This window comes from Sciurus vulgaris (genome assembly GCF_902686455.1).
Source record: "Sciurus vulgaris genome assembly, chromosome: 8".
Taxonomy (NCBI): Eukaryota; Metazoa; Chordata; class Mammalia; order Rodentia; family Sciuridae; genus Sciurus; species Sciurus vulgaris.
Window position 1 is genome coordinate 843,575 of NC_136468.1, and position 17,948 is coordinate 861,522.

General features: G+C 53.0%; 1 protein-coding gene across 5 annotated transcripts in view; it reads left to right on the forward strand.

Annotated features, from left to right (window-relative positions):
- Positions 1-17,948, forward strand: part of PTPRN2 (protein tyrosine phosphatase receptor type N2) — a 712,067-nt gene that overhangs the window by 267,719 nt on the left and 426,400 nt on the right. For all 5 annotated transcript variants that reach the window (XM_079150661.1, XM_079150657.1, XM_079150659.1 and 2 more), the window contains 2 exons: positions 4,084-4,186; positions 10,212-10,332. In XM_079150661.1, the coding sequence (XP_079006787.1) occupies positions 4,084-4,186; positions 10,212-10,332 (224 nt within the window). The remainder of the gene's footprint in view (positions 1-4,083; positions 4,187-10,211; positions 10,333-17,948) is intronic.

Genomic DNA, 17,948 nt, shown 5'->3' on the forward strand with positions numbered 1-17,948 from the left:
ACCATGCTCAGTGGGTCCTGTTGCCTGATGGCACTCTTGAGTTCTTCTCTGTATTTGCTGCTTTCTGTGTAGTTGTTTCAGCAGTTGTTGAGAGAGTGATGTCAAACTAACAACTCTAATTGTGGAATTTTCTATTGCTGCTTTAGTTCTATCAGTTTCTGCTCCACATACGTTGCTGTTCTGACATTCGGTGCGTGCATGTTTAGGACTGCTGCATCTTGGTGGATTAGCCCTTCTATCACCATGTAATTTCCCTCAGTCTCTTTCAACTTTATTTTTTCTGATGATTCATTTATCTGATATTAAAATACCCATTGCAGCTGCTCTTTAATGTCTGCATGATGATGTATTTTTCCCATAATTTTACTTTCATTCTTCCTATATTGTTACATTTAAAGTGATAGGTAACATATAAGTAGTTTTAAAAATTCTCTTCAACCAATGCCTGTTTTCATTGGTGTATTGAAATTTAATGTAATCCTTTATATGTCAGGACTGAAATGTTCCATTTTATTTTTTGTTTCCTAGTTTTTACTTCTGTATTTTCTTCCCTCCCTTTAAGTTACTTTAGCATTTTGGGGATCAATTTTAATTTATCTGCTATGCTTTTGAATTGGTTGCTGTAGATATAGAATTACATAACTAATCATAGCTTGCCGCTGTCACTGTTTTACCAGTCTGGTAAAGTACCCAATTTATCTGTCCTTGTGCACATAATGATTGCTAAGTACCCCTTCTACATGGATCTGAAGAAATCATGCCACCGTTCTGACATCACTCTCACACTGGAACTAGAGGAGGGATGTGCACTGTGTGCGTCTGCATGGCGCCCTGTTCTCTCCCGATGCTCTGTGGTGCTGCTTTGGTCATTTCCCATCTATTTAGAGTGGTTCATTTAGTGGTTCTCTTCTGGTGAAAGACTCCTTTGCTCCCCTTGATCTAAGAACATCGTAATGTATCCTCATTCTTGAAGGATTTTCCTCTGGTTGCGTGGATTGAATAGATTGATGGTTTCCTTCTCATTCCTGAAGGATCTTCTCACGGATTGTATGGTTGGGTAAATTAATGGGTTTGGGTTGACTCTTCTTGTTCTTCAGCACTTGACCATCTGCCACTTCCTTGTGACCTGCAGGGCTTCTGTTGAGAAATCCTCTGTCAGTTGAATCATGCTTCCTGTGTAAGGAAGGTATCATTTTTCTGTGACTGTTGTTAAGACTTTCTTTAAGGTTGTCAGGAATTAAATCATTATGGATCTTGGAGAAGATTTAGGGTCATCCCATTTGGGTTGCATTCAGATTCCTAAAGTTTTAAGTTTACATTTCTTGTCAAAACTGAGGAGTTTTCAGCCATTATTTTTCCAAGTTTCTTTTGGCCCTGCCTTCTTTCTCCTTTACTTTTGAGGCATTTGTGGCACGAGCAGTAGATCTTTGGTCATGGCCTCAGAGTTCTGAGCCTCTGCTCCTTTTCTAGACTGCTTGGCCCCTGGCTGAAATGGGGTGATTTCTGTTGTTCTGCCTTCCAGGTCTGAGTCTCCCTCCCTCTGCACCTCCTTGTGTGAAGTGCATCCACAGGACCGTTATGTGTCTAGTTGTCCTCCTCGGTCACGACATTCCCGTTTGGGTCCTCTTTGTGCCACCTGTGTTTGCTGGGACTGCTGCTGTTTGGTTGGCCTGAGGTGTGTGCACAGTTGCTTATGGAAGCAGTTTTGTCATGGCTGCTTCAAAGTCTTTGTCCATGGAGTCTCACCTTTCCTTCCAGTGCTGGTGTCTCTTGATTCTCTTTGTTCTTTCAGTTTGAAGTCTTCTTGGTTCTTATTGTGAGCAATAATCTTCTACTGACACTGGTCATTTTTGTATATCATGAGACTTTGAATCTCATTCAGACTTGGTGTCGTACTGGCTTTTCCTGGCATTGCTTTACCAGGGTGAGGGTGGTTGCTAGGAGGCAGAAGCCCAGGCCCACTCACCTCTGGGGACACCTGAGGCAGGGGAGGGGTGAGAGTTCCCACCCCATATGTCTTCTTAACTCTGTGGGGAAAGCTCTGGCTCCTTACTCTGCCTTCTTTAGCATCATCTGGTAGGGTGGGTGCCTCCTCACATCCAGCCCCGAATTGGCCTCTGTGGGACCTCTGCTTCTGCCATGGCATCTCTGGCACTTGCCTGTCATGGAGCTGCAGCTTCGTGGTCATCCTTAATGCAGAGGCAGCCTTGCCTGGGCCTCCTTTCTGTACCACTTAATGTTTTTGACTCCTGGATATGTGGGCAAGAGGAAGTCAAGGCACTTGCCAAAGGGCCACTCTGCAGTGTGCTGCCCTACCTCCACCCTCAGTCTTCTGTTCTCTCTGTGTCCAGGTTCCCCAGTGCACCTAGCAGAGTAATAGGAAAAACTACAACTTTTCCACCTTTCCAGAGGCTGGGCCTCCCTCCCAGGTTATTGTTTCCTTCAAGGTGTACCTTAGAGAGCAGTTCACAGGGGTGCTGAAACACCCAGATCTTTGCATGTTCTCATTTCCCACCCAAGAGCACAGTTCCTTCCTGCTCCCAGAGAGGGTCAGTGTCTGGGTTGGGTCCTGGGTCCTCCTCACACTCCCACACACAGGCTTTTCTGGCTGACCAGCAATTGTCCTAAAAATGGAGACCTTATCACAGACCCCAGATCAACATAGTTCAGGCTTCTATGCTGTTTAGATAGAAACTTAAATTTCAGTTACCTAATTTTATAAATGAAAAATTTTTCCTGGAAATTCCCTTTTGTGCCCTTGATTTTGTTTCCTAATAAATATTAATATTGTGGCTATCCATGGGCAATGGCATACTTAAAATATGCTTATTTTCTAAATCCAAAGGGCTGGATATTGTGCCAACTTGCAGAAGCACTCCTCATTGAAAACACTCCTGGGGGTGGATGCAGCAGAGCTGGGGAAGACGCCTTCTTTAGGGCAGAGGGTGGGCTTGCTTGCAGCCAAGTTCAGCTGCACCAGAGTGGGCAGCAGTGGCTGTGGGCTGCTCTCTCTATAGTGACCCAGTCTCCACATGTTACACTCCAAAGACAGCAGCTTAGCAGAAGCAGAAGACCACTTTTCTTGGTAGTGATGTGGCAGGGCTTTCTGGGACTTAGGACTGTGGCCTCTGCTTGAATTTTGCCATCTGTAAACCTAAAACAATTTAGATTTGTGTTTGAAAAAGTATCTAAGTGTGTTCATGAAGGCTGATTACATCTCCTGAGCACTTCTTTTAATTCCACACAGAGTGAGTGTTCTAGACTTGCAGCGCACATGTGCACACACACACACACACACACAGAGCCATTCTGATTTGGAGATTTTGGTAATATGTTTTGTACAGGGCATAAGAATATACCTCCGTAATTACATGATATTTAGTGATTAGATAATTATGGATAATTGCATGGGGGTAGTTCTAAGTGCGAAAGTGTTACCATAAGATCTAAAATGTACAAATTGCATAATAATTATTCTTGGGAGTTATTTGGTAATTCTGAGCATAATTATCATGTGATCCGCTGTGCGTGTAATTAATGCATAATCACGTGGGTTTTGCCTTCACGCCTGCTTTGCCCTTGTTGTAGGCTCTCTATCATAGCACTTGAGTGTGAGCACGGTGTCACTGGCTCCCAGAGGCAGTGCTCCACTGGGGCAGTGCCCGTTCCACCGAGTGCTTGCTCCTGAGCAGCCTGGTAAGGGAGGACAGATGACCAAGATGGTGGTGAGCATGGGCAAGGACATGCCCTTGGTGGCGGGGAAGCATCTTTGCTGGGACCAGAGCCTCCCGGGGAGACAGGGTCCCCTTGTGGCCGACATTGCGTCTGGCTGCGGGGCTTGCTGCAGCTGTGGCCGGCACCATCGCCTTGTTAGAGGGGCAGCAAAGCCTCAGTGGTCTTTTGGGACTAGAAGTCTGAGAAAGCTGGAACTCCTGTGACGAGGACTGACTGTGTGGGGCGGTGGAGGAGCCCTGGCTCGTAGGTGGCATCAGCAGCGCAAGGGAGCCATCCGGGACGTGAGGCAGGCAGGAGCGTGGCCAGACTTGTGAGTCGGTAACTTGGCGTCCACACCTGTCCCCGCAGGCTTCACGTGGCAAGATGACTACACCCAGCGTGTGATGGCACAGGAGCTCGCAAGCCTCCCCAGAGCCTACCCGCAGCCTCCGGAGGCTTCCGGCCGAGCCAGGTAGGTGCAGTCAGGGCTGCTCCTTCATATCATTGGTGGGTGCTGTTCCGTGGCACGCACCACAGTCTTCCTGGTGGGCATCTTCAGAAGGCCAGCTGCCTGAGGGGAGGCCCTTCTTGCTCTGCTGTATCCTGTCCCCTGAGGGAAGGCCACACTGATGGTCACTGAGAGGCATGCCAGGGTCCTTCCATGGCTCCTGTGGGAGATCTGCATCTGTAGGCCTCTACCGCATGCAAGGTCAAGAAGTCCCTCTTCTCAGGAGGAGGTTGTGCCCACTGTGGGACAGGCAGCAGGTCCTCGCCACGCAGATGCTCCTCCTTCCTTTCCCCAAGCAGGGCAGTCTGTTCAGGCAGGTGCTGGGTCCCTCTGTCACACCCAAGCTGCCATGAGAGGTCGTGACTACAGCAGCCCATCCTGCAGGTGAAGAAAGGAAGCTGAAAAGCAGCCCAAGACAGACATCAAGAGAGCAGAACTGTGGGGTGCCTGCACCACTGTGCCGTTTTTCATGGTAAAAAGCTCACAAAGGGACTTTCCGAAGGTTTCACTTTGGACAGTCCAGTTTTTTCTTGAGAGAAAACATCTAGAACCACAGTCTTTAGTTAAAAAAATCCCCCTTGCACAAAAATCTAGATATCTGCCTTTGCACTCATCTGAGGGTGGGGCACCATCTTTGTGGAATCTGGAGAGGCAGAAGAGACCCTGCCTTCACTGGCTGAGAACCTGTCTGCCTGTAATGCCTTTATGGAAGAAAAGTGCCACCAGAGCCTACCCAAGCGTGCACAGGGCATTTCTGTGGAGAGGGAGTCCACACGGAACCCGCAGTGTGGTCATGGAAGCTGTCTCATTCCCACTTTCTGGCCCTCCTGCTGCTCTTTACATACACCTGGTATCCATGGTAACCCTCCTGAACAACTGGACTTCACCAGGCACAGGGGCGGGTGGGTGCCTGGGGAGGGCAAGGGACCAGGCACTGGAGACTTGGGGAAGCTGAGTCAGGAGTCACTCCAGGAGTCCAGGAGCAGCAAGTGACTGAGAAGCAGCTGCCTAAGTGGGAGACACATGGCCACCCAGCACCCAAGAGAAGCTAGACTGTGCCCAAGTCACTCCAGGGGACACCAGACAGCCTCCTGGATCCCACGCTCCTAACCGCATGGCACATGGACACCTTCTGAGGCTGTATTATGAAGAATGGTAGCTTGTCTTTGCTTTTATTTTCATTATAAGTGAGATCAAGAGTTTAAATGTGCATACGTAGAGACCGGAGTCTTCTTGTGGACGTCCTGTGCATGGTCCTTGTCCATAGGAAACCGCGCTTGGTATTTCTGCTTGCTTCCTTGAGGATGGGGTTTTATACGCCAGGCTTGTCTTGTCAAGGCCTTTTTCTATCTGTGTCAGGGTGGCACTAGGAGCAGCTGCAGGTGAAAGCAGAGGGCCCTTTGCTGTCCTGGGCTGGCTCTCTTCATTCTTCACTGCCCAGTAGAACTGGAGAAGAACTGTCCACCAGCTGTAGGACAGAGGGCCTCCCTGGGCGGAGCTGGTGGACATTCTCCCCACGTGCCTCCAGCCTCTGCCCCCACCCAAGACTGGGCTTCATGGGCTATGTGTCCACTAGGTCCCCTGGGCCTCTGGCACTGCCTGGTGTGAGCAGTGTGCTGCACCCCAGTGTGCACACGGGAGAGGGAGTTCCTTCCTTTCCCTGGGCCCCCAGGCCAGGCGCTGGTGCTGGTGTTTTCCCAAGGCCAGGCAGGTCTCAGCCCTCTCCTTTTCCCTCCTCCCTGCTGTGACCCTGTGGTCTCCTTAGTCCCAGCTTTGCCCTGTTGGCCCTTCAGGCCTGCGGTGGAGACCCTGGCAGCCAGCCAGCCAGCGCAGGGCTGGGGCGTGGCCAGTTCCCTCCCAGCATTACTGTCCTGAGAACAGCCACAGCCAATAGCTCATTCTTTTCTGAAAATTCCTGGAAGATTTTATATATCATTGAAATGATCTACTTCTGGGTACATTTTTTAAAATGATCTTTCTTTTTTTGTGTCTCTTGTAACAATTATCAGTAAAATACCTTCCCGATTTTCACTGAGTTTGGGGCATTCACAGCTCTGCAGAGCTTGCTGGTGTGGTGTCCTGCGCAGCACCCTAGTGTAGTCTAAAACTGCTCGGCATCGGGCGTTAAGATCACCTTGCGTTCTGAATCTTCTTCTCTTTTCACCCGTTGGGCGCAGTTCCGAGTGGCCTCTTGGATTTCCCGAATCTTCTTCTCTTTTCACCCGTTGGGCCCAGTTCCGAGTGGCCTCTTGGATTTCCTGAATCTTCTTCTCTTTTCACCCGTTGGGCCCAGTTCCGAGTGGCCTCTTGGATTTCCTGAATCTTCTTCTCTTTTCACCCATTGGGCGCAGTTCCAAGTCACCTTTTGGATTTTCTTCCTCCTGCGTCCGTGGAGCTGTCACTCTTGCCAAGCGTCCTGAGTCGCACTTGGGTTGGGGTTTCGCCCCGTGTGTTCCAGGCTGCTCCTGCTGCACGTCCTCATGGAGTCATCTTATGTCCTCTTGAAGCGAAGGGCAGAAGGCGTCCCTCTCTTCACACTCAGGAGTGGTCGTCTCCATGCTTTAGAATAGCAAATGGCTCTTCTGCATTTTAGTCAGAAGTCTGACTTTTACTTTTTGAAAGACCTGAGGTTTTCTCTGTTGCCTAGTTTATATCATGCTTCACTGATGCCTAACGGGACACCAGAAAGGACGTATTTCCACGTGTAGTTTACGATTTTTATCAGATGTAGTTTAGTTATTCACAAATAGAAATATCAACTGTGTTACCCCAGATCAACGTCTTTAGTGTACTTTCACCTGATGTGCCTCAGACAAGCTTGTCCTGGGCCTGTCCCTGCTGCTGGCACACTGGCTGCTGGCAGTGTGGCTCTGCTGATCATTTGAAGATGAAGCCAGAGGCCTCTTGTCTTGGATGCCATTTGCTAACATTGGGGTTGCCACTCCTGCTTTTACCTTGTTTGTGCTGTCTGATAAATTTGTGGCCTTCCTTGAAATCTGCCCTCGGACTCAGTTTGAAGCGTGACTTATTAAAAGCCTTTTGGGCATCCCAGTGGGGAGTCTGCAACAAGTGGCAGGTCCTGATTTCTCTCCCTCGTGTCCTCTGTGGACCAGGCTTTGCTGGCTTTTATCTTCTTTAGTGTCTGTAGCTATACCTCATTTCAGATTCCCCTGTGTGGCTGTCACCTGGGTTTGGGAGCTATTCCGACCTCACTTCACTGTTAGAGGGTGCTGGGTGAGGGGCCGTCAGGCTTTCAGCCGCTTGCCTTCCGAGTGTGGGGTCTGGCCTGGGTGTCCACACCTGGCTCTCGCCCTACCAAGGCACACATGTGGTCCGCATTTGCCGAAGGAAGCGGGGAGGGAGCACAGGCTCTCCTGGTGCTTTTGTGTGATGACTGCAGCACCCATGACTCCTGCCAGCGTCTTTGCTTCATCATTTCGGGGTGCTTTGCAGGCTCCTTTGTCACCTGCGGAGTGGCTGTTGGCGCTCCTCACACGTGGTGATGGTCCTCAGAGAGATAAGTAATGAGCCCCACACGACACTCGATTCGCCAGGGAGGATGAGGTTGGGTTGGGTCTTCAGAGCAGTCTGTTCCTGGGCTGACCTGAGCCAGAAGCTTGCTCCCGCACGCCACGCCCCCGCCATGCAAGCCTGAGGACCAGGAGACGCAGCTGGGGTCAGCAGGAGCATGGCTGCAGACGCTGCTGTGAGGGGCCCAAGAGCAACCTTGTGGTGGCCGTGAAGGTCGCATGTGGAAAGAAACGGCCTAAGGCGAACTGAAGGCCCAGAGAGGTGCTGGCTGGGTGCTCTTTGCTACAGTCTGATCCTGATTTGGATTTTTTGTTTGGACAACTTCAGTGCTGGAACCGGAGGCCAGTTCACTGAGGTACAGAAGAATAGTGGAGTCCTCAGTGTCAAGCATTCTCCACCTTCTTGAAGTGGAAGATACATTCTTGTGATGCTCTGACCTGCTTCCAGCTGGCTGACGGCTGGAGTCAGCCTGCAAGTTAATTGCTACAGTGTCGTGCAGCACAGTGATGGGGGCGCTCATCACCCACACAGTGCAGGTCACAAGGAGCCGCTGTGGTGGACAGGCCCGCGAGGACCAGCACGGCCACTGAAAGACACATTTACAAGCTGGCTCTGTGTGTTGGTTAGCAATCGGTGAGAAAAATAGACAAAATATTGAACAAGTAAATTGACTTGAGTTAGATTACACCTCGATAGCATGTATCCTGAAATTTCATCGATTACAAAATGATCATGGAAGCTGCAGCCATGATTTGAACTGCAGTGAGCTGTGAGTCACCTGATAAATCATGTTCCTTTTAAGTTTAAGCCAGGATACCTTGAAGAAGCACTGGAAATGAAATCAGCGTGGGTTTATCAACAGAGATACTTAAATAAAAATAGGAAGATTTTTGGTAAATCTCAGCCTTAAATTTTTTATTAGCATGTGATAGCTGGGTGTTCGTGGAGTTGGGTGTGCCTTTTCAGCCCAGGGAGCCAGCGTGGACTGATCACGGCGGGGCAGGGAGCCTTTCCATACCGTCGCCTCTTGCTCTGGAGCCTTCAGGCTCCTCTCTTCCTCACAGAGCACCTTGGGTTCTGGTGAAGTGCAGTCGCCCCGCAGTGCCTGGGAGCCCCAGGGCTCACTCCTGGTACTTGTGGTCTGCAGCCCTGCCTTCCCTCTTCTTCCAGCGTCTGCTCCCGGTCTGTCTGCCTGACTTCACTTGGCTCTCCGCCCTCCAGTCCCACCTCTTTATAGCTGAATGATACTCCCGCGTGTCCTGTGCTCCATTTCCTCTGTCCACTCCTCTGCTGACGGGCACTGGGTCCAGTCTACGCCTTGGCTGCTGTGAACGGTGCTACAACAAATGAGGACCTGCTGGCATCTGGCCTGCCAACTCTGTTGTCTAGGACATATGCCTGGAATCTGTTTCCAGCTTCTTGGGGCGCCTCCGTCGCGTTCCCCATAGAGCCTCCAGTGTATGTGCCCACCCACAGGGTCCCAGAGTTCCCTTTCCTTCACATCGTTGCCAACACTTTACATTTTGGTAATAGCCATCCTAACTGTGGCAAGGTGATGTCTCATTGTAGCTTTGATTGGCACCTCCCTGCTAGCTCACGATGTCAGCATTTTAAATATATACTGTGTCATGGCCCTGACGTTGGTCACTGTTCTTGAGAACCAGGCATTCCCCGTAAAGACCTTGACTGGAGCCACACAGTCACTTCCAGTGGGGAACTTGTGATGAGCCATGTCCACCTGAAGCCCAGTGTGTTTCCTGCAGTGCGTCTGACTCTGCAGACACCTGGGTCTGGGTGCCAGTCTGTCCCGAGTGGGAGTGGATTCCTGCCTCCCAGTCACAATGTGGGCGTGGGCTGCTGTGTGCACCTCCTGAGGGCCTGTACACCTGAGCTGCCCCTTCTCAACTGGTAGTGTCACAACATTGCATTTGGAATGGTGCCTGAGCCCACTGGGCCCAGCCTGTCCCTGGTCAGGCAGTGGTGACTGCAGCGCTGTGTACTGGCAGGGGCCGCCAGCTACAACACAGACCTCCTGGCCCCCAGCCTGCCCCTTCTGCTCCCTGCCTCTAGCTCTGCCTCTCACCCGTGATTATCCTCCACTTACTGACTGTATGTCAGCTTTGTCTCCTGCCTCATCCCTCAGGGGGCAGTGCGGGGAGCAGGCTGTGTGCTGGTCCTCTTTGGGGCACTGGACAGTTCTTCACAAAGGCTTAGCCACAGGCTCTGCTGGGCTGGCCCACTCTCCGTGCAGACGTTTGAGGCTCAGGCAGTGCCTGGAGGAATCCGCACTCGCAGTCAGGGAGTGGCGAGGTGCAGGTGGGCCCGCAGGTTTGGACTCATGTGGCACTCTTGCCTGGGTGGCAGAGGGCTTGCCACACATCCTGTGCACTTGTCCACGTGTGGCAGCTCATCAGCAGGGAGCAGAGCTGATTCCTGCACGGTCTCCTGTGCTCTTCAGGTCCCCACAGCAAGACGCCGGAGATGACTGGAGACACGACCTGGAGAGTGACGAGGCCCTGGCCAAGGCCCTCCAGCACTACCTGCCCCTCCTGCTGCAGAATGAGAGCCCCCCATCCAAGGTAATGCTCGTGGCCTGCTGCTGTGTCCAGGTACCTGGTCTGAGTGGCCCATTGACCTCGGGCTCCCCTTGGCTCTCCCGCAGTAGCCCAGGCTGGTGGGCAGTGCAGTGAAGAGCGGTGCTGCCTGAGGGCAGGTTCCTCCTGTTAGGGTTGTGGTGTCTCCCAAGTGCAGTGCCCAGCCCTGCTGCAGGTTGTCTGCCTGGGGTGCGTGTCCGGCAGCCTCAGGGCAAGCGTCTTCGGAAGCCCTGTGGGACAAGCTATCACTGCTCCAGAAAAGCCTCGGCTCGGAGAGCACGGACGGAACACCCGGAGCCGGCAGAGCCCTGCTTCCCTTCAAGGAGAGGGCACGGGCAGCAGTGGGCCTTCGGCACCCTCAGGGGAGTGCAGGGGGCTGAGCATGACTGGAGTTGGGAGATTGGAACCCAGTGGTCCCAGAGTTGATGCTGCATCGCAGCGGACCCCTCATCCTGGAAAACTGCCCAGGAGGGCATCCCAGGAAAGCAGGACTGTGGGCATGGGGGCCTGGCTGCCAGGGACAGAGGGAGACAGGCCCAGGCAATGTGTAGTTGCCTGCCCCTTCTCTCCAGGGCCAGACTTGCCTGCACGGCCTCCGGGAAAAGTTCATTTTAGACCAGAGCAAGAGCTGCTTCAGAGGCCCTGCAGCAAGCGAAGCCCACCCAATAGCAGGTTCAAAGGGACATGATGAGATCTCTGGACCTATTACATGGAATGTGGTGCTTCAGGACAGCTTTGCATGTGGAGGTGCTAGGCTAACTTTTGCAGGCACAGGAAGGTGAGGGTGCTGGAAAGGCAGTCCTTGGAGCCCAGGGCACGGTGCCTCCTCATGGACAGCATTGAGGTCCAGGGCCTGCTGCTGGACAGTCCACAGTGATATGTTACTGGACACTGAGGGAAGCCTCGGTCCCATCAGGAGGTGGCACAGCCCTGTAAAATACTGGGAAGCACTTTGGCCAGCTTTTAAACCATTTTCTGCAGTCAGCCATTGAAGTGGCTGAAGCTGATCCTGACGGGCACCCTGGGTCTCACCCGTGGACCTAGGCTACATTCCTTCCAGAGTGTGTACTGCACACAGACCTGTGGAGCCCATGTAGGGTCTTGGAGGACATGACTGCAGGCATTGGGCCCAGAGCTGTGTGTTTCCAGGCAGACTGTGACCCTGCAGAACTGGAGAGGAATGGGTTTTTTGCTCTGAGGAGTCAGCACCAAGATGGGTCAGGCCTGCTGTCCTGCTGTCCTCTAACATGACTCCTGAGAAGCCCCTCCTTGTTGTCCTCCACCACCCACCCTTGCATTTGGTGAGGAAGCATTTTGTGATGTTTGAACCTAGACCAGACTGCATGTGGCCATGCACATGCAGAGGCCACTGGGCCCCAGACCTGCAGGCCTCATTCCAGGGGCCACTCTGAGGGATCTCCGTCTTGACCACATTTATCCTGGGGATGGGGGCAGGTGATCAGGGCCCCTTGGTCACAGAAATGTGATCCTGGTTCATGGAGTCCCTCCTATAAAGGAAGGGGATCTTTAGCCTCACAGGCTGCAGTGACAGGGCCCTGGAGCCCCCTGAGGTAGACAGCAAGGTGACACAGGGTCCCCTGCCTGCTTCCCTCTGCACCAGGGCCTGACAGAAGATGTGCCTAAAGCCTTTCCCAGGAGCTCTTGGCTGGCATCCCAGTTGCCCTGCCCAAATGAACTTGTTCTGCTTATTGCCATTTTAAAAATGTGAAGCTTGAAGTTTTTATGTATCCACTGATAGCAACCAAGTGTCATTGATGTGCCAGACACCCAGCTGGACACTCTGGGGGCAGAACAGACTTCACACAGGTCTTTTCCTTGGGTCATCAGTGAGGGGCAAGATGACCTTTCGGATTCTGGAACCAGTTCCAACCTTGCTCCCCCATCTGATGCTCTGTGGCCTTGGGGAAGTTGTTGAGCCCCTCTGTCCTCCAGGTCCTCCACTGTACCACTAGGTGACAGTGGTCACAGAGTCATCGAGGATCATGAAGAAAGCACAGGCAAGCTTGTCTGATGTTCTCATCAATGGCAGCTGTGATTAGCACGACTTCAGTCATCTCTTAAAATGAAAGTCAGGTCGGAAGTCTGAACTCCAGTAAGTGTACTCACAATGGAGCCCGGTGGCAGTTGAGAGCAGGGAGGGAGTCCACTCTCAGAGCAGCCTGGAAGCCCAGTGGGCAGCAGCAGCCAGGGTCTCAGCAGTCTTCCCGATGCTTCCTTCTGTCTGCGGGTCTTTGTCAGCATGCCCAGGAGCTGGCTCTGGCTCTGGCTCATCACATCCCCAGGTAGTGGGAGTGGGTGGTCAGCACTAGCCTGGGGCAGTTCAGAGATGGCCTGGTAGAATAGAAGAGAGGAAGGTGTGGTCAGCCCAGAGCTTCAGAGGAAGCTTGGATGACAGGAAAGCAGACAGGCTTCTCTCTGAAAGTTTGGGGTCCTACCCCCAAATCAGCAGTGATGTGCCCCCTGGAACTCCATCCAGAGCATTCTGCTCTCGCTGCAGAAGCAGCAGAGGGAGGAACAGTGCCTCAGAGGCAGGGCCCACATGCTCTGTGGACCCTGAAAGGGTCCTGGCAGAACCTCAGCTACTCAGCTCTGGGTCTACCACATGCTTCTCCTTCAGTTCTGGTTGCCCTCCTACTGAGGTCAGGTGAGAGAGTCAGATGTGGAATAGAATTTACCCACTGGACACAGAGTGGCCTGAGGTGCACCTGAAGAGACGTCGGGGATCCCCATATCTGCCATGTCCTGTGGCCATTAGCAACGTGACCTGCCAGAAATATGCTGGTGCGACATGGGGCATCAGAAAGAAAGGGTAGTAAATTGCAGACAGGAGCAAGTTGAGCTTTGTACCCATGGGCCATCCCTGTGAGCTGGGGTAGGGGAGGAGGGGTGCGAAGGCCGAGTGTGCTGCTGTGCAGGCCCAGCTCTCGGGGCCCAGGGCCTGCTGCTCACGGTTCCCGCCAGCACGCGGCCTGTGTCCCAGGACCTCGATGGGTAAGTGGTTCTGCGCAACACAGGCCACAGGTGGGGCAGTGAGGCTGCAGCCTGCTCGTGCCGGGCAGCAGGCTTGCTGCAGTTTTCCTGCCCTGACACCAGATCTGAGCCCAGCCCCGGCCTGCTCGCCAAGCCCTTCCCTGTGCGGGAGGCACGTGCAGCTGGCCCTGTGCCAGAGCACTGTTGCCTTTGTGAGCTAGTGAGGGGCTGATGGGGGTGCCCAGTGACGTGTCCCCTGGCTCTGGCCCTTCCTTGGGGCCTGGAGTGCATGTGGGAGAGGCAGTGTTCACAGTCCACATCCCTACTTGCTTCCCTGTCAAGAAATGGCAGTGGGAACAGGAGCCGGCCCAGTCACAGCCTACAGCCCTCAGCAGCCATTCTGCCTGGCTCTGTGATGTTTGGACCCCAGCTGGCAGGATGACCCCCCTGTGGTTGGCGAGTATTTGCGTACGACTGTTGACCAGCCTGATCATCAGGAAGCTGCCTTTCTTTCTCAATGCCCAGGGTGAGCCGAGGGATTCTGTGGTCACCCCACCCATGGGCCTGAGCAGTACCATAGTCACAGGTTGTCAGAGGGCAAGCACTGGGCATCCTTGTCCTGAGGAGTTCCTCCTGTGTTGAGATTGTGCTTCTCAGTGTTGAGAAATGCACAGACTCAAGCTCATTGTTTTCTCTGTCCAGTGAGGAGAGTGCTCCCCCATCCTCTGTGGGGTGAAGCCGAGTAAAGTTGCCGCTGGCTTATGCTCTGGCACAGCTGAGCTGTGGGGTCTGTCCCACTGGGGATTTGGGCAGCATTCTCAGATTCCCCTTGAGGGGTGGAAAATTTCATCTGGAAAGTTAAGCCTCATGCACTGACGGTCTTTCAAGATGCAGCCAATTTCGAGTGAATCATGCAGAAATCACGTTTTTCTGAAAATCTGTCATCAGTCACTAACTCAGCATAAACGGTCGGGGAGTATTCTGAACCTGTGTCCCGAGGCAGCTATCCTGATGAGCTTACCACAGAAGCAGAGGGGAAGTCACACCCTCCTCTTAATCAAACCAATTGGCTCGCAGCTCTGACATAGTGCTTTTGAGCGCTTATTGATCACTAAATCAAACGGGTGTCACTACCGCTGTACTGTGGGGGTACCTGACTTACGGTTCAGAGTCTTGTTAGTCGTGACATGGAGCACTAAGAAGTCCCCACTCACCGTGCTGCCAGGATGTGGGCTGAAATCTGTCACTTGACGATACTGCTGACTGACTGACTTTGGGAACATGATAAATACTCATTTACTATACAAAAAAAAAAAAAAAAAAAAAAACGCCTACTGAAGGCCAGAATTAGAAAGATAGAAGTCCCTGCCCTCTAGTCTTACAGGCTTCCTGGTAAGACAGACAACAAAGAAAAAAAAAACACAGTGAAAATGAAACAGGTACAGGGACAGAGGGGACACCAAGAGAACAAGGATGGACATGGGAACTAGCTTCTAGAAGCCAGGAAGGTTTTAAGAAGATGGCCACTGGAAGAGCACCTGGAAATCACCAGTTGGTGGTGTGGATGGGCTCACACTGTGTAAGGGACCTCTTTCTTCCCTCCCTTCCTCCCCGACATGGGGAGGACCCAGAGGAGCTGCTAACCCACGGCTCCTGACAACCCCAGAGAGCTGAGGATGCTGAGAAGCCTGCAGCTCTGGGCTCTGGACAGGGAGGGGCTTGTTCCAGGGAGGAGAGGCCAGGCCTTCTTGCCTAGAGTGGAGGGAGCGGGAGGAGGACCAGAGCTGGGAGGAGTGTAGCCTAGGGTTCAGGGAGCTCTCGTGGGTGCCTGGGGGCCGACTTGAGGGCAGGCTGTGCGCAGGGAGTGGGAATGCTTCCTGTGGAGGCACACCAGAGCAGGCCTGGGGAGCCCGACACGGGCACCAGCTGTTGGGCAGCGTTTGGGTGCGGCAGCTGGAAAAGCCCATGGAGGTGCAGATGTAGTGGGCGGGCGGCCTGGACGCCACACTGGCTGTGAATCCGACGAGCTCCCACAGCTCAGGAAGCTGGCCCCTGACTGCAGAGCCGGGGCCACGCCCTGCTGAGGGGGGTGGCTGAGGCCCACCCAGACCAATGATGCACAGGCACCGAGGAGACATTCAAACTGGATAAAACCACAGCTGAGTCTCAACCACATTCTACCAGGACCAAAGCCCGCCAGACAAAGGGCAAATGTAGGTGGATGGAGAGGCACATTGGGAAAGTGCAGGTGCCCAGCCAGGGTTAGATGAAGGAGCCTCAGGTTCGATGGCAGGGCAGGCGGACGCTTGCAGCAGTGATTTAGTGACCATTTCACCAAGAGGACTGAAATCTAAGAACCTACCATCAGAGTTTCAGATGCATGAAGTAAAAGCATGCCTGCTTCGTCTGTCATGAGCTCTTCAGGGCACTGAGGTGACAGGTGTGTTCATGGTCCGTTGTCATGGCTGCCTGTCCCTGGCCTGTAGTGACAGCCTGGGCATCAGGCCACGAGGAAGGACAGCACATGTCCATGTGAAGAGTGGTGCTGTGGGTCATGGTAGCCTTGTCTGTACAATCCCAACCTGGAAACCAGACAGATGTCTGACTCAAGCCCTCTGCCCTCCACACGTGGAGAGGTGCCACCTTGGGGGATAGTGTCTAGGGACACAGGCCCCCTCCTGCCTGTAGCCACTGTGCCCTAGGAAGCATGTGTGCCAAGTCTCAGAGCTGTGAGGACCTTGACACAGTTTGTGTGCCACATCCAGGACGTTCATTTGATTTAAAAGGCCCTGCGCGTGGAGTGTTTTCCCTGGCCTTGGGCGGGAAGCCAATCTCCAGTTCAAGCTGGGAGTCTCCTGGGCTCAGCATCCCAAGCTTGGCTTACACTCTTCCCTCACTGAGCATCTGCAGCCCCGCCGGCTCACAGGAAGCCCAGGGTTCTGACCAGTCTCGGACTCAGCTGGGCCCAGATTCTGTGGTCTTCCACAGGCTGGTGGGGAAGGAGCAGACCCTGACTGCAGGCGGCAGGCTCCACCCAGACCCACCCTGCCTCCCACTGCCAGGGGTCTCATCTCCAGTCTCCAGAATGGGAGCAGTTGGGTCCGTACCACGGAGCCAAGAGCAGCAAAAAGCAAGAGAACATAGAGCCCGGAGCAGCCTGGCAGGAGCACCAGCGAACACAGGCACTTTGGGATCGTTACCCTTTTGGGAGGATTTATGATTAAAGGTCAGAAAGATGAATCCAGACTTTCAGTTCCAGTCCACCCCTGGCTTTCATATACCGGGCGTGAAGCTGTAGGTGCCAGCTCACGTGCAAACAGGAAAGTGAGAGAGAGAGAAGTGACGGGGATGAAGGGCGGCAGTGCCTGCTTTGTTCCATTGTCTTCAGACTCCTCCCAGACTGGCAGACCCATGTCACCTGCAGATGTCCCTGAGTTCAGAGCCATGCACTTGCTTCTGTCAGCTTTCCACTGCTCCTGGATCCCATAACTGAGGACGTGACCCTGTTGAACCTGGTGGCTGTTGTGAGCTCTAAGAAGTGTGAGGGGACAGGCTTTGTAGCCTGAAGTTCTGCTTGGCTGCTCTGCTTCCCTGCAGCCAAGTGCCTTTGTCCTGGGGACTACGCTGTCAATGGGAGCAGTCTTTCTCCCCTGCACCCAGTGAGCCGTCAGAGCACCACACTGTTGGATATAGCTCAGGTACCTAAGCACCCCTGCATCTCCACACCTTAGACTCTTGAGCAGCCAGGTGCACAGGAGAATCACAAGCTGGTTGTTTGCATGTGACCACAGTCCCTAGCCATGTGTTGAGACAGAGACAGAGAGACAGAGAAACAGATGTAGAGAAACAGAGACACTCAGAGACAGATGATAGAGGCAAAGACACGGAGAAATAATAGACAGACAGAGATGCAGACATAGAAATACAGAACAGAGACAGATATAAACACAATACAGAGACAGGTGAGAGAGAGACAACAGAAACAAGGACACATTAGTAGAGATAGAGGCCACTGAGTCAGATGACAGAGCTGGATGCAGAGACATAGAGAACACACACTCGGGCCCCATGCTGCTCATGCCTGAGAAGCTCTCCATTAATGAGCAGGAGATGACAGGTGTCCAAGATCCTCACCCCCTGCCCTGGCGTGTGCTCCAGAGCTCACAGCACTGCGTGACCCAGTGGCATCATGGTAGTGGCTCATTAGGAAGCCCAAGGACAGTCCCGGTGCTGCAAGCTTGTCAGGCCAGCGCACGCGTCTTGATCACTGTGCCTGTCAGTTCTGCCTTCGGGCTATGAGGCAGATGGAGAAAATGTGTGTTATGTGCTCAAAAGATGTCCCAATCTGAGTTTCCTAGTTTGTTTTGGATCCTTGGAGTAAGAGAATATCTGATGAGCATGAGCGACCAGACGGCAGACAGGAGTCTCGTCCACTCAGTGTGTCCTCTGGCACTCCTGGGACCTCCAGGCCTCCCTGGAAGTCTGAATTGCTGCTGGGCAGTCTGGATGGGAGATGTTCAGGGGACTCAAAAGAAGGAGGGCTGATATTGGCTTTTGCACCACCACCGGGTAAAGCTGGCAGCAAGGAGAGTGGTACCCTTGACGACCTC